Source organism: Melopsittacus undulatus, chromosome 3 (genome assembly GCF_012275295.1).
Source record: "Melopsittacus undulatus isolate bMelUnd1 chromosome 3, bMelUnd1.mat.Z, whole genome shotgun sequence".
NCBI lineage: Eukaryota > Metazoa > Chordata > Aves > Psittaciformes > Psittaculidae > Melopsittacus > Melopsittacus undulatus.
The window spans coordinates 86,974,921-86,986,993 of NC_047529.1; the positions used below are offsets into that span (position 1 = coordinate 86,974,921).

Sequence of the window (12,073 nt, forward strand, 5' to 3'; positions counted from 1 at the left end):
GTTCTGAGAACAGCAGGCAGTATTATAGGTAAGCCCGATAGCTGATCTGAAGCTTGTAGCCATTCTGTAGGGCAAGAAAATAATACATTTTTTCTGCACTTTTGGTGAATAAAATGGATGAACTGGGTTCAGCAGATTTGTATGAAGCTCAGTCATTTGTCATACAGCAACCTGACAGACTCAGTGAATAGTCTATTACACTAATTTATATTTTTTCCAATTTCTCAAAAATAAGCTATATTTTATCCAGCACCTAATTTAGGACTAATGATAAATTCCTCCTCTTGTTGCAAATTTACATCTCTAAGTGAAGAGTAAGAGATTAAAGGTTCCAAGAAGATGAACATCCTTCTCAAAAATATCATGTTTTTTTTATATATGGGTTTTTTCTTGCCTTGAATGCCTCTGCTGATGCTGCTCTTCAAAGACAGACTTTTCATCACTACAGTCCTCCTAGATACAGGAGTTTTACCTTGGTATTTTGTATGACTCCTGGGCTTTTTGGTCTGTTTTTCATAGACTTCTGCAATTAAGAACATTCCTTTTAATCTTTAAACCACCCTTTGATTGCTGTTACTGACTGTCCTGTTTCCAATCTCACTTGCAATGTAAAGTTCCATTCCTATTAAAGCTGTAAGCTACATTTGCAACCTTCTTTTAACATCTCTCCCACAATACTGCTTTTTTCTGTACCTCTAAAACTTCATACCAGTCATATGGGAGAAAAAAGGACCAGAACCAGCCTGATAGTGCAAGAGAGAAATTTCTAGCTTGAGCAGTACCTTGCAGAAAACCTTGCCTAGGCAAGTCAATCAGGAGAGTAAAGACAATTTAGCTAGATCTGTAACACCTGCTCTAAAATCACCCCATCACACGTCTGCACTGGCCCTCAGCTCCAGTGGTTTTGAGTCAGCAGCTCAGTCTTTCTCCGGTTGTTTCAATCAGTGGAAACTAGAGCTTCCAAGAAATTAGGTGGTGTAGCTTATGCTAGTGTCTAAACAGTCTGCATCTGCTTCTGCACTGGGAATTCTCCACCACAGCCCCTCCATGCTGTTAAATTTTGTCTGTCTGGATGACCTGACTGTGTAGTCTCTATACACCAATGTACTTTCTAAACAAAGCTGAGAGCACGAAAATATATTGCTCCTCTGGGTTTATGGGGGATAATAATACCTGCACATCTGCCAGATTGTGTTCCTAGTTACAAGGATGTAAAATGAGAGAAGGTTGCAGTAGCTAAGGGAATGTTCCGAAGGTTTATCACTATGAAAGAGAAAAGAATTCAGTGGAGTTTAAGGAGGAGTAATGATTTCCACCCTCTCACTGCAGCTGCTTCACCCCATTTGCTCCTTTTTGCTTGATTATATACAAAACATAAGAAGTGAACAACTAAGCCAACTGATGTATTTTTCCAGGGTTGTCATACCTTGTAACTTGATAATCATCATAATCCTGATTTACCAAGGGGAAGATTTATTTTGGTTACTTGAAGAAGGTGTTGGTGGCAGATTTCTAATTTGTGAAACCATAGCTATTTCTGTGAAGGTTTTGACATGCAAATAATTACATATTTCCCTTTTTTATAGGATTCTTCCTCTCCTCATTACACTGTTTTGCTGTGTACAGTTTATTATCTAAACACAGGTGCTTTGAGAGCTATTCAGTCTCAGCTTGTCAGCGGGTAGATCAAGACAGACACATGCAAAATTAATTTAGCTGTTCTGCTCAAATACTGTGTGAAACAAAAGAGGAAGAGAAAAAAAATCAACCAAAGAACTGAAAAAACCCACTCAGTCTGTGTCTTGCAATCATGCTAGCAAGTGATAGCTTGTTTTTTAAACCTTTTACATTGATTGGAACAAAACACACTGTTTTGGAAACCAGGGTATTGCATTGATGGAATTTTTTGCCATTTAAAGTATGAAGGTGTTTAAAACTTCCTGCCACCCTTTTCAGAAGACTTACTGGTTTTGGTCATCTTCATTTTCTGAACCCTGTGGGTAAAGTTTAAATGAGATTAGATAGAAGCTGAAACTCATTACAGATGCACTAGAAAATGTGGTCAGGATTCAACTTATCCTTCTGTTGGTTAACAGTGAAAAATCAAGAGGTATGACAGATTCAGAGAATAAGTATGCCAATAGTCTTTGACTGAGGAGAGGCAAATTAAGAAATTCTAGTAACTTGATTTTTTTTCTGTCAATAATCTGTGTCTGTAGAGTGCTTAACATTCTTGTTTTTCAAATACTTAAGTTTGTTCACTGGTTTAATTTAGGAATTAGACAAAATATTATTAAACCATATAAATTTCACATGATAGAAGACTGACTTTAAGATTCCTGAAGAAATGATGGCTTGAGTAAATAGACTGAGTGATTTGTTATGACTGCAGTGCCACGTATACCGATTAGTAGTGATCAGAACCTCCTCAGCAGAGGGGATTTTTCTGCTTGGTGTGAACTGACTGGCATTCTCAGGCCCTGGTGTTTCTGCTCTTTGCCTCCTGATTCATAGTTTTACATACAGACTGGGAATGTGTCGTTATGTAAGGTTTTGTAATATCCAGAAGAGATTTGGGACATATTATTAATGCAGATTTAAAAATTACTACCTTTTCTCATGGGTCTCTAGTCTCTAGAGCAAATTATACATCACCACTACCAAAATTGCCAGAAAAGAAGTGGAAGGTTTTTCTCACTGTATTAAGATGTTGTTCCAAAACTGAGAAGAGCAGAATATAAATATGTAAATGACTATCGAGATGAACTCATGTATGGAATTCTAAGAAGTTGGATTTTTTCTGTTCCCTTGGAAAACAATCAGTGGTTTAGGGGCTGTGGAGTAGGTGAGGGTGTTTTTTAAGGTGGCAGAGAATGTGTTTGATTAACCATAGATTATATCTAGTATGGGAATGAGGGTGTCCAGGTGTTATTAGGACTGTATTATGAAGTAGCTGTATGAAAAGGAAGCTAAAGGTCTTGACAGTAGACAGCATAAACCAATGTAGCTGTTATTTGAGCTGTAGTGAGCCACTTAGAATACAATCCTTAAAAGCAGCCAAAGTCAAAAAAAGTGTTTGATAGATCTAGCAAACCCTTTCCATATGCCTTCTTCAGTATTTTTTCTTTTCCTTCCAAAAGCATCATCATGTGATCAAGAACTTCAGTCAGCCCTGGAGGAAGCTAAACAGCCCCAGAAAGACAATGTGTTCATTCCAGAGTGTGCTCAGGGAGGCCTCTACAAACCAGTGCAGTGCCATCCTTCCACAGGCTACTGCTGGTGTGTTCTGGTGGATACGGGACGTCCCATCCCTGGTACATCAACCAGGTAAGTTAATACATATTCATTGCTCTAAATTTGTAATGAGAAGATGCCTAAGTGTGCATGGGCTAATTAGCATGTAGATTTCTATTGCTGGTGGCATTATAGTTTTCTTCCACTATGAATTGAAATATGTATGTAAGAGACATCAAAAGTTGCCATGTGGCCAAAGACTTTCACTGCAATGTCACAAACAGTTTGCTTCATTAGTCCTCTCTTTTATTTTTATTGTATCCTGGGAAGCTAAGGCTTGGAGCAGATGAGTAAGCAGAGGAAACCTCACACTCTTTAGTTTGAGCATAGAAGAACTAAGTAAGATAGTCTATAACAGAAACCATGTCCAACCTCAGAAACATACAGTTATTTTTCCAGCATCCTCCTCAACTATTTCATAGGATTGTTTTTGATGGAATGATTGCTTGAGAACCCATAAAGGGGAAATATCATTTTAGTGTGTTATTAATAGAAGCTTGGAGTTGAGTTGTCTCAGCTGAGACAGATACATGGTGAAGTGTTGTGAGCCACATAGAGCAGTTTCAGGCAAGGCAAGTATCAGGTTCCAAAGGATGTTATTTAGGCTGCTTATTGAGGTTTGGCCCTTGTAGGAATGCTATAGAAGCTCATGTAAACCTGGTGAGCACTATGGGTATCTTGATGCAGTCATAAATATTTTCAAGCTTAAGCAAAATGTTTTTTTATCATTTGCATAGGGTTCATGAAGAAACATCATAAGCCACTTGCTGTAAAGTATTATATTCTTGGGGAGTGTTTTTCACATGTTCTTCAAGTGCTGATTTACTGACTGCTGTTTATGCCATATTCTAGACCATGCCAACTACAGTACCAGCTGAAGTGAGCATGACTCAAAGTTACTGTCGATCTGCTGTTTCTAGCAAGTTGAGATCCATAAACTGCCAAAACAGAATAATTTAAATTTGATCCTGAAACTGTAGGGTCACCGTGCATATTGTGTGAGGACCTAGGCATGTCCTCTAGAGATTCCCGAGGCTCCTGTTTTTGCTAGTCCTCCATTCTCCACCTTAGGTTTGTTCACTGATTCTAATTTTTAATGCTAATCCTTCTTTGAATTATACTTTAAATAATTTTAATGGAACCTATTCTCTAATTTTAGTCCAAATCCAGTTGTTTGGCCTCCATCCTGTGCTGATGCAGGGGATTAATCTTCCACAGGTGTGGGATTTTTGCATTTTCCTTGTCTTAACTTTATGAATTTCCCTCCAACCTATTTGTCCACTCTGCTGAGGTGGCAGCACAACCCTCTCGTGTATCAGCAGCTACTCCCAGTGTTGTATCATCTGCAAACTTGGTACAGTTTTTCCCTGTTCCAGGATTCTGGTCACTAGGGTATAGGCTAAATAATCCTGGCTCTAGTGTTGAACCCCAGGGCACTCCACCAGTGACTGTCTTTGAGCTGAAATTGTGCTGCTGATCCCATTTCTTTGGGACTGGCAGTTCAGCCAGTTTTCAGCACACCTCAATGTTAATTTATCTAGCACATACTTCAGCAGTTTGTCAATGAGAATATAATCAGAGACAGTGTCAAAACCCATGCTAAAATTGAGATGACATCTGCTCATCTCTTTTTATCCACTGAGCCAGCCACCTCATTATAGAAGGCTTGCAGGGCCAAGCATGATTTCCTCTTCATAAATCCATGCTGACTACTCTCAATCACCTTCTTTGTCCCCTCATATGTCTTGAAATAGCTTCTAGGCAGTTTTGCTTCATCACCTTCCAGCTCACTTTCCTATTTGTGTGCATAGTGTGCATGCAGTGTTTTGTCATTTTGGCTTCTACTGTCATACAGACTAGAATCCTAAATCTTCACAATCCCTAATGAATCACCTATGGATCTAGAATCAGTTTCCATCTTCTTTTTTTCCTGTTTGGTCTGCTAGCCTCTTCTGTTAGGCAGCTATACAGCCACTCAAGTGTGGAGAAGAGGTGTCAGGGAGGTCTTTCACTGTGCTGCAACTTTGGTCTCCAGAGTTGGAAGGACAGCAAATTGGATTCAGTTATTTCATGCATATGGTTTAGACACAAATTTTGCTTTTGTGAGAGTGCTCTGCCTGGTGGTTGTTACTCAAAAGATCAATGGCTGTAGTCTTATGGAATCATAGAATAGTTAAGGTTGGAAAGGACCTCAAGATCATCTAGTTCCAACCCCCCTGCCATGGGCAGGGACACCTCACACTAAACCATATCACCCAAGGCTCTGTCCAACCTGGCCTTGAACACTGCCAGGGATGGAGCATTCACAACCTCCCTGGGCAACCCATTCCAGTACCTCACCACCCTAACAGTAAAGAATTTCTTCCTTATATCCAATCTAAACTTCCCCTGTTTAAGTTTTAACTCGTTATCCCTTGTCCTATCACTACAGTCCCTAATGAATAGTCCATCCCCAGCATCCCTGTAGGCCCCCTTCAGATACTGGAAGGCTGCTATGAGGTCTCCACACAGCCTTCTCTTCTCCAGGCTGAACAGCCCCAACTTTCTCAGCCTGTCTTCATATGGGAGGTGCTCCAGTCCCCTGATCATCCTCGTGGCCCTTCTCTGGACTTGTTCTAACTGTTCCATGTCCTTTTTATGTTGAGGACACCAGAACTGCACACAATACTCAAAGTGAGGTGTCTCATGAGAGCAGAGTAGAGGGGCAGGATCACCTCCTTTGACCTGCTGGTCACGCTCCTTTTGATGCAGCCCAGGATACGGTTGGCTTTCTGGGCTATAAGTGCACACTGCCTTGACCATTTCTAATTTGTTCAGATTTACTGGACTTAACAGGCAGTTCTCAGTGGAGCTCTGAGGAAGTAATGTTTAGTAATATCCCTGGAGAGGACATTTCTGAGCACAGATGGGTAAGCAGAGTACTGAATTTTAAATTTCATACTAAGTAAAGAATGACTGGTGTATTTAGGAATCTGGTAAACAAGCAGGTGGGATTGCTGCCTGGAGTTTAAAAGAAGCGTCTAGACCTCATTTCTGAGAAAGATTTAGGTGGGCTGGAATCCCAACTTTTTTTTTTTTTCCCTGTATTGATAGACTTTTCTCTTTTCCCCCCCCTCTCCCTCTTGCAGAGGGATAGGGGATCAGAATATGGTAAGGATGCAGTTGTCTTTTTGTAATTCTTTCTTATAGAGTGGAAGGAGTGAACATGTGTGTCTTTCATCGTTTAAAGAACCAGATGCTCATGAAAAAATGGTGTAAAATATCTTCCAGCTTCCCATTGCCAAATACAAATTAGAAGAATAGCTGTTAAAATGCTGCTGCAGGAACCAATGGCATTAGTACTCCTGGTAGCAAGATGGATGCATTGAATCCTGGAATCTCTGTTGTGCAAATCTGGATCATACCATTAGGGAACAACAGAGAAAGGACAGGCAGATCTGGGAAGCTGTAGCTTGAAGTAATCTCCAATCCACTTCCACAGGAAACTCTAAACTTAAAAAAGTATATAAATCAGCTGTTTCATGAGGCTGCCAACACTGTAGAATCCCTCTGAAAGCCTCCATCCCCTACTGCTTTGTACACCTCAGTAAATCTCAGTGCTTCCCAGCAGACTGCTCAGAGGTATAAAGTAGGCTTTATAAGCCCTTGCCAACTCCAGATATACATTCACTGCTAGGGATTCTTTCCTCTTTAAAATTCAAAAGAGTAACTTGAGATGTCTTTTGACTATATTATTTTTAACCTGACAGTGCTCCATTCTGACATGCTATCCCTTTCCCACTCTTTCCCCATGAAAACTGAGGCAAGTATGTTTTTCTTATCAGTTCTTAGCATGGATGATCCTGTATAGTAAATTTCTAATGATTCATTTTCTTTCTTCTGTTGCTTTAAAGAGTTAAACATTGAGTTTTCATATTGCAGCATTTTAACACTTACTGGTCTTTAGTAGATTTAGTTTGTATATGATTAACTACATGTGTATTCAACAAAAGAGCCAAAAGGTTGGAAGAGTAGGGGCCAAAAAGAAAGCCTAGGCACAGAGCAGTAACAATAATGCAGAGTCAGGTATCAGATTAATTGGGGACCAGGCTGGTTGCCAGATACTGCATTAGTGAGTAGAGCTCAGAGGTTTCCCTTTCACTCTTTTTCTTGGCTGATTGAAGTGGTCATCCATCAGGTATCTGAATCCAACCCATGCTATCAAAGCAGCTTCTATTCCTGCTGTTCTTTAGGGGGAAAAAAGGGCCTGTAGCTCTCCCATGTCCATGAAAACAACACTGTATCTTCTTGCAGCAGCCAAAATTTGATGGGACAGAGGACAGTTTCATCAGATGATGTGAAAATACATTAAGCACTCAAAAAAAAAAAGTTGTTTTTTTTCTTTCTGCCTGATAATTAAGATCAGAATACAGAAGTATTGTTCTTGAGGGCAGTCTGGCCTGAACTCACCATTATTAGTTGCCACCTGGATGTAGCCACCATTTAATGTTTTAAAAAAGAGTATTTTGGTTTAAAATTTTGTATTAATATCTTTAAATTAGACTTTTTAGTGCATCATGCAGTAAATATAATTTGGGGAAGTCAACATTTCAAAGAAAGATGCATAAAATATGAAAGAACCTGGATTCAGTGAACAGGTGTGTGAAAAAATACGATGTGTCTATAGTGGAATATAAGAAAGCATATAGGAGCAGCAGATGCTCCCATGCCTCCCAGACTCTTATGAAAAGATACTGCTAAGTGATGCTGTCAGTGTTTGTTGGAAGTACAGATAGAATCATATCATGTCGTAGAACCATACAATGGTTTGGGTTGGAAGGGAATCTAAAAGATTATCTAGTTCCAACCTGTCCTGGTTTGAGCAGTAGCAGTCATTTTTCTCCTTCTTGGTAGCTGGTGCAGTGCTGTGTTTTGACTTTTGGGCTGAGAACGGTTGCTGATAGTGAGCATGTTTTGAGTTACTACTCAAATGTTTGGTTTTGTCCAAGGCCTTTTCTGAGCTCATGCTCTGCAGGGAGGAGGGGAGGCTGGGAGGAAGGAGTGACAGGACACCTGACCCAGGCTAGCCAAAGAGGTATTCCATACCATAGCACGTCCTACCCAGGATGGAACCGGGAGAGACCCGGAAGGGCTGGCGCTCTGGGGGGATGGAGGAGGTATCGGTCGGTGCTCGGTCAGGCAGGGTGGGGTGAGTTATGGGTCAGTGGCTGGTGAGGTGTTATATTCTCTTCACTTGTTATTGGCTTTATCATTATTATTTGTAGTAGTAATTGCAGTAGTGATTTGTGTTGTGCCTTAGCTATTAAACTGTGCTTATCTCAATCCGTGGGGGCTACATTCTTTGGATTCTCCTTCCTAACTCTCCGGGAGTTGGGGAAGCGAGGGGGGGGGGGAGTGAGTGAACGAGCTGTGTGTGGACTTGGTTTAAACCACGACAGTTCTTTTTGGCACCCAACGTGGGGCCGGAGGGGTTGAGATAACAACAGATCTGAGCGGATTTATAGTCACTCGTCACAATGCTGATTTATTGGCTCTCCGAGTTTTTTCTCTTGATCTCACAGTTTCAGGATTTTGCCAGGTACCTTGAGTATGGCTTAGCTGTCTTCGTGTTTATCAATCATGGCGCTTGGGCTAAAGTTTTTGTTTCACTGTACTTTATGGCAATGGCTTGTAATACGGGGGGGGCTCCAGCAGCAGGGGGGATGGACGTGGCCGTGGACTTGGACTTGTACCAGGCCATCCCACTGCTCTTCGCCATCCTTGCCTTTGTCCTTGCCTCCATCTGCATAAGGCTGCATGAAGCCGGGAAGGAGCGGCCCCGGGAGCCGGCAGCGGCGGCTGAAGCTGCCAGGGAGAGTGGCTCCGGGAACCAAACAGCTGTAGCAGAGCAGCAGGGGGAGGCGTTGGAAGAGCGGAGAGAGGCAGTAGCCGAGCAGCAGGACCAGACGCCAAAAAAGCTGAGTCCCGCAGCCGTTCCCAGCCACGCGACGGCCAAGAGTATCCCCCAGAAGTCGCCCGCCAAGCCCCAGCAGGATGCAGGAGACCACGCAGCATTTCCCAGCAAGGCAGAGGAGGAAGATCCAAATTCGGGAAAGGAGAAGCTGGTGGTGGGAGAGCTGGCAAGCATGGCAGCTACATCAGCCCCAGTGACAAGTGCAGGAGCAGCAGCTGAGAGTTCTGACGGTTATGAATGGCTTTTGGGTGCCCTTGGGACCTGCCTGCTGATTGTGATAGGAATCAGCATGGTGACACACACACACAGAGTGTGTTCTACCCATAACCATTTTGTCTGATCCCAAAAGTTAAGCAGAGTCAGGTTTGGGTCTTGTCTAGGGTTAGACAAGGATATAGGGGCACCAGGAGACTGCCCCCAATGCTGGACAGTCATGAGTGGCAGGGCTTGTGGGACAGTAGGGCCAAGTATTTGGTTCACTGGACCCCTCCAGTGCTTTGGAAGCATTGGAGGTGGAAGGCAGCTGTATGGAGTCCCCGGCAGCAAGCTGTAGAACTGCTGAAGGAGACAGTGAATGATTTTGAGCCTGGTGGGCCCAGATACTTCAGGCCATCAGTCCAGAGATGCAACATAGAGGTTGACTCATGATCGAGGGGTGGACTTAAGAGTGATGGTGTATTGAAAATGTGGGATCTGAGCATGACGTGAATGGTATGGAATAAGGGGTGGATAATGTCCTGGTTTGAGCAGTAGCAGTCATTTTTCTCCTTCTTGGTAGCTGGTGCAGTGCTGTGTTTTGACTTTCAGGCCGAGAATGTTTGCTGATAGCAAGTTTGTTTTGAGTTACTGCTCAAATGTTTGGTTTTGTCCAAGGCCTTTTCTGAGCTCATGCTCTGCCAGGGAGGAGGGGAGGCTGGGAGGAAGGAGAGACAGGACACCTGACCCAGGCTAGCCAAAGAGGTATTCCATACCATAGCATGTCCTACCCAGGATGTAACCGAGAGAGACCCGGAAAGGCTGGAGCTCTGGGGGTTGGAGGAGGTATCGGTCGGTGCTCGGTCGGGCAGGGTGGGGTGAGTTATGGGTCGGTGGCTGGTGAAGTGTTGTATTCTCTTCACTTTTTATTGGCTTTATCATCATTATATGTAGTAGTAATGGCAGTAGTGATTTGTGTTGTGCCTTAGCTATTACTGTGCTTATCTCAATCCGTGGGGGCTACATTCTTTGGATTCTCCTTCCTAACTCTCCGGAAGTCGGGGGAGCAAAGGGGGGGAGTGAGTGAACGAGCTGTGTGTGGACTTGTTTTAAACCACGACACAACCCTTCTGCCATGGGCAGGGACACCTCCCACTAGACCAGGTTGCTCAAAGCCTCATTCAATTTGGCCTTGAACATTGCCAGGGATGGGGCAGCCACAGCTTCTCTGGGAAACCTAGATTTTGGAATAGATAATGATTTTTTAGTCTTGTATCAACCCCAGAAGAATGAACATATACTAACTTCTTTGAGGTAAGTGAAAAATAGGCAGATGAATTCGTATTGCCCCTTTTAAATAAAAAATAATCCTATTTTATGTTTCCCTGAATAAAAGAAGGTACATGTTTAATTTGAACTAAATAATTAGAAATTAATTAGTCCTAAATCAAATTAACCTTCACTGTTTTTATTCTCTCCCTGTTTGTTCTTTAGGTATGAACAACCAAAGTGTGATAATGGTGCCAGAGCACACCCAACCAAAACAAAGGATTTGTACAAAGGACGCCAGCTTCAAGGTCAGTGAAATAGATAAATTGGGTTTCATATATTTCAATGTTTTTTTATTCACTGCAGTAAAATAGAAAGCACTTTGTTGCCCTATATCAAAACAGTGTATCTTCTCGATATTGCTGTATTGATTTGCCACTGACTATAGTCTTTGACTTTGGAACAATACATGTAAATATGGGTCTTAGATTATTGTCAGAAAAAGTAAGGTTTAATTTTCTCAGTAGTTTAAAGGCATTAACATTTACTTGCTGGAATTATTCCTTGCTATTGTCATACCAGAGAAGTCAGAAACTATGTCTAGAATAACTTGGCCCATACTTCATGATCCTTGTTCTAGCAAAATATATGGGAAATTTCCCTCCATCTTCAAATCAATCTGAAATATGTATCATGTAATTATTTTTTTTCCGAAAGTACTCTTGACAGTTTACCATAGAATTGTTAGATTTTTTATTTTTTCAAACCTTTTATAAGGATGTGAGAGTTCTTATCTCTGGATAGTTGAGGCACACAGAAGTCAATATACTTGTTTAATTTTTGAAATGGCATGTTAATTTGTTTTAATAACCTGACTTATAGCAGGTTTAGTGAATTATGAATTAAAATTCTGAATCATTGTCAGCTATTGTGAAGAACCAGAAACAAGGTAATTGTGTGAGCAGATTTTTTGTGTCATGAAAAATATTTCAGTTTAGCCACCCAGAGAAACATTTAGACAATAATTCTAATCTAAACATGCTCATTAGTGTTGAAATGCATATTGAGTGAAGCACAGAGTAATAATCTCTGTTGTGAAACAATTTTAATTACAAGGTATAATTAAAAAAAAGAATATGACTGATATGGTTTTATACTGCATATAATTTTATGTTGTGTTTTACAAAGAAAGAAGTCAACCATAGGATTAACTGTAAGCCATCCAAATACTGTGGCTTTAAAAAAATGGCAACTGTGACCCAAAAACATAGCTAGGTATGAGGGGACAAACAGACAGGAACAGGACAGACAAGGCAGAGAAGGAAACGTTCATGCCATTTTAGATAGCTCTATTATTTTCCC

At 41.4% G+C, this 12,073-nt stretch overlaps 1 protein-coding gene across 3 annotated transcripts in view; it reads left to right on the forward strand.

Annotated features, from left to right (window-relative positions):
* SMOC2 (SPARC related modular calcium binding 2) overlaps positions 1–12,073 on the forward strand; it is a 141,328-nt gene that overhangs the window by 93,383 nt on the left and 35,872 nt on the right. For all 3 annotated transcript variants that reach the window (XM_031048588.2, XM_031048589.2, XM_031048590.2), the window contains 2 exons: positions 3,141–3,327; positions 10,937–11,019. In XM_031048588.2, coding sequence (XP_030904448.1) covers positions 3,141–3,327; positions 10,937–11,019 — 270 coding nt within the window. The remainder of the gene's footprint in view (positions 1–3,140; positions 3,328–10,936; positions 11,020–12,073) is intronic.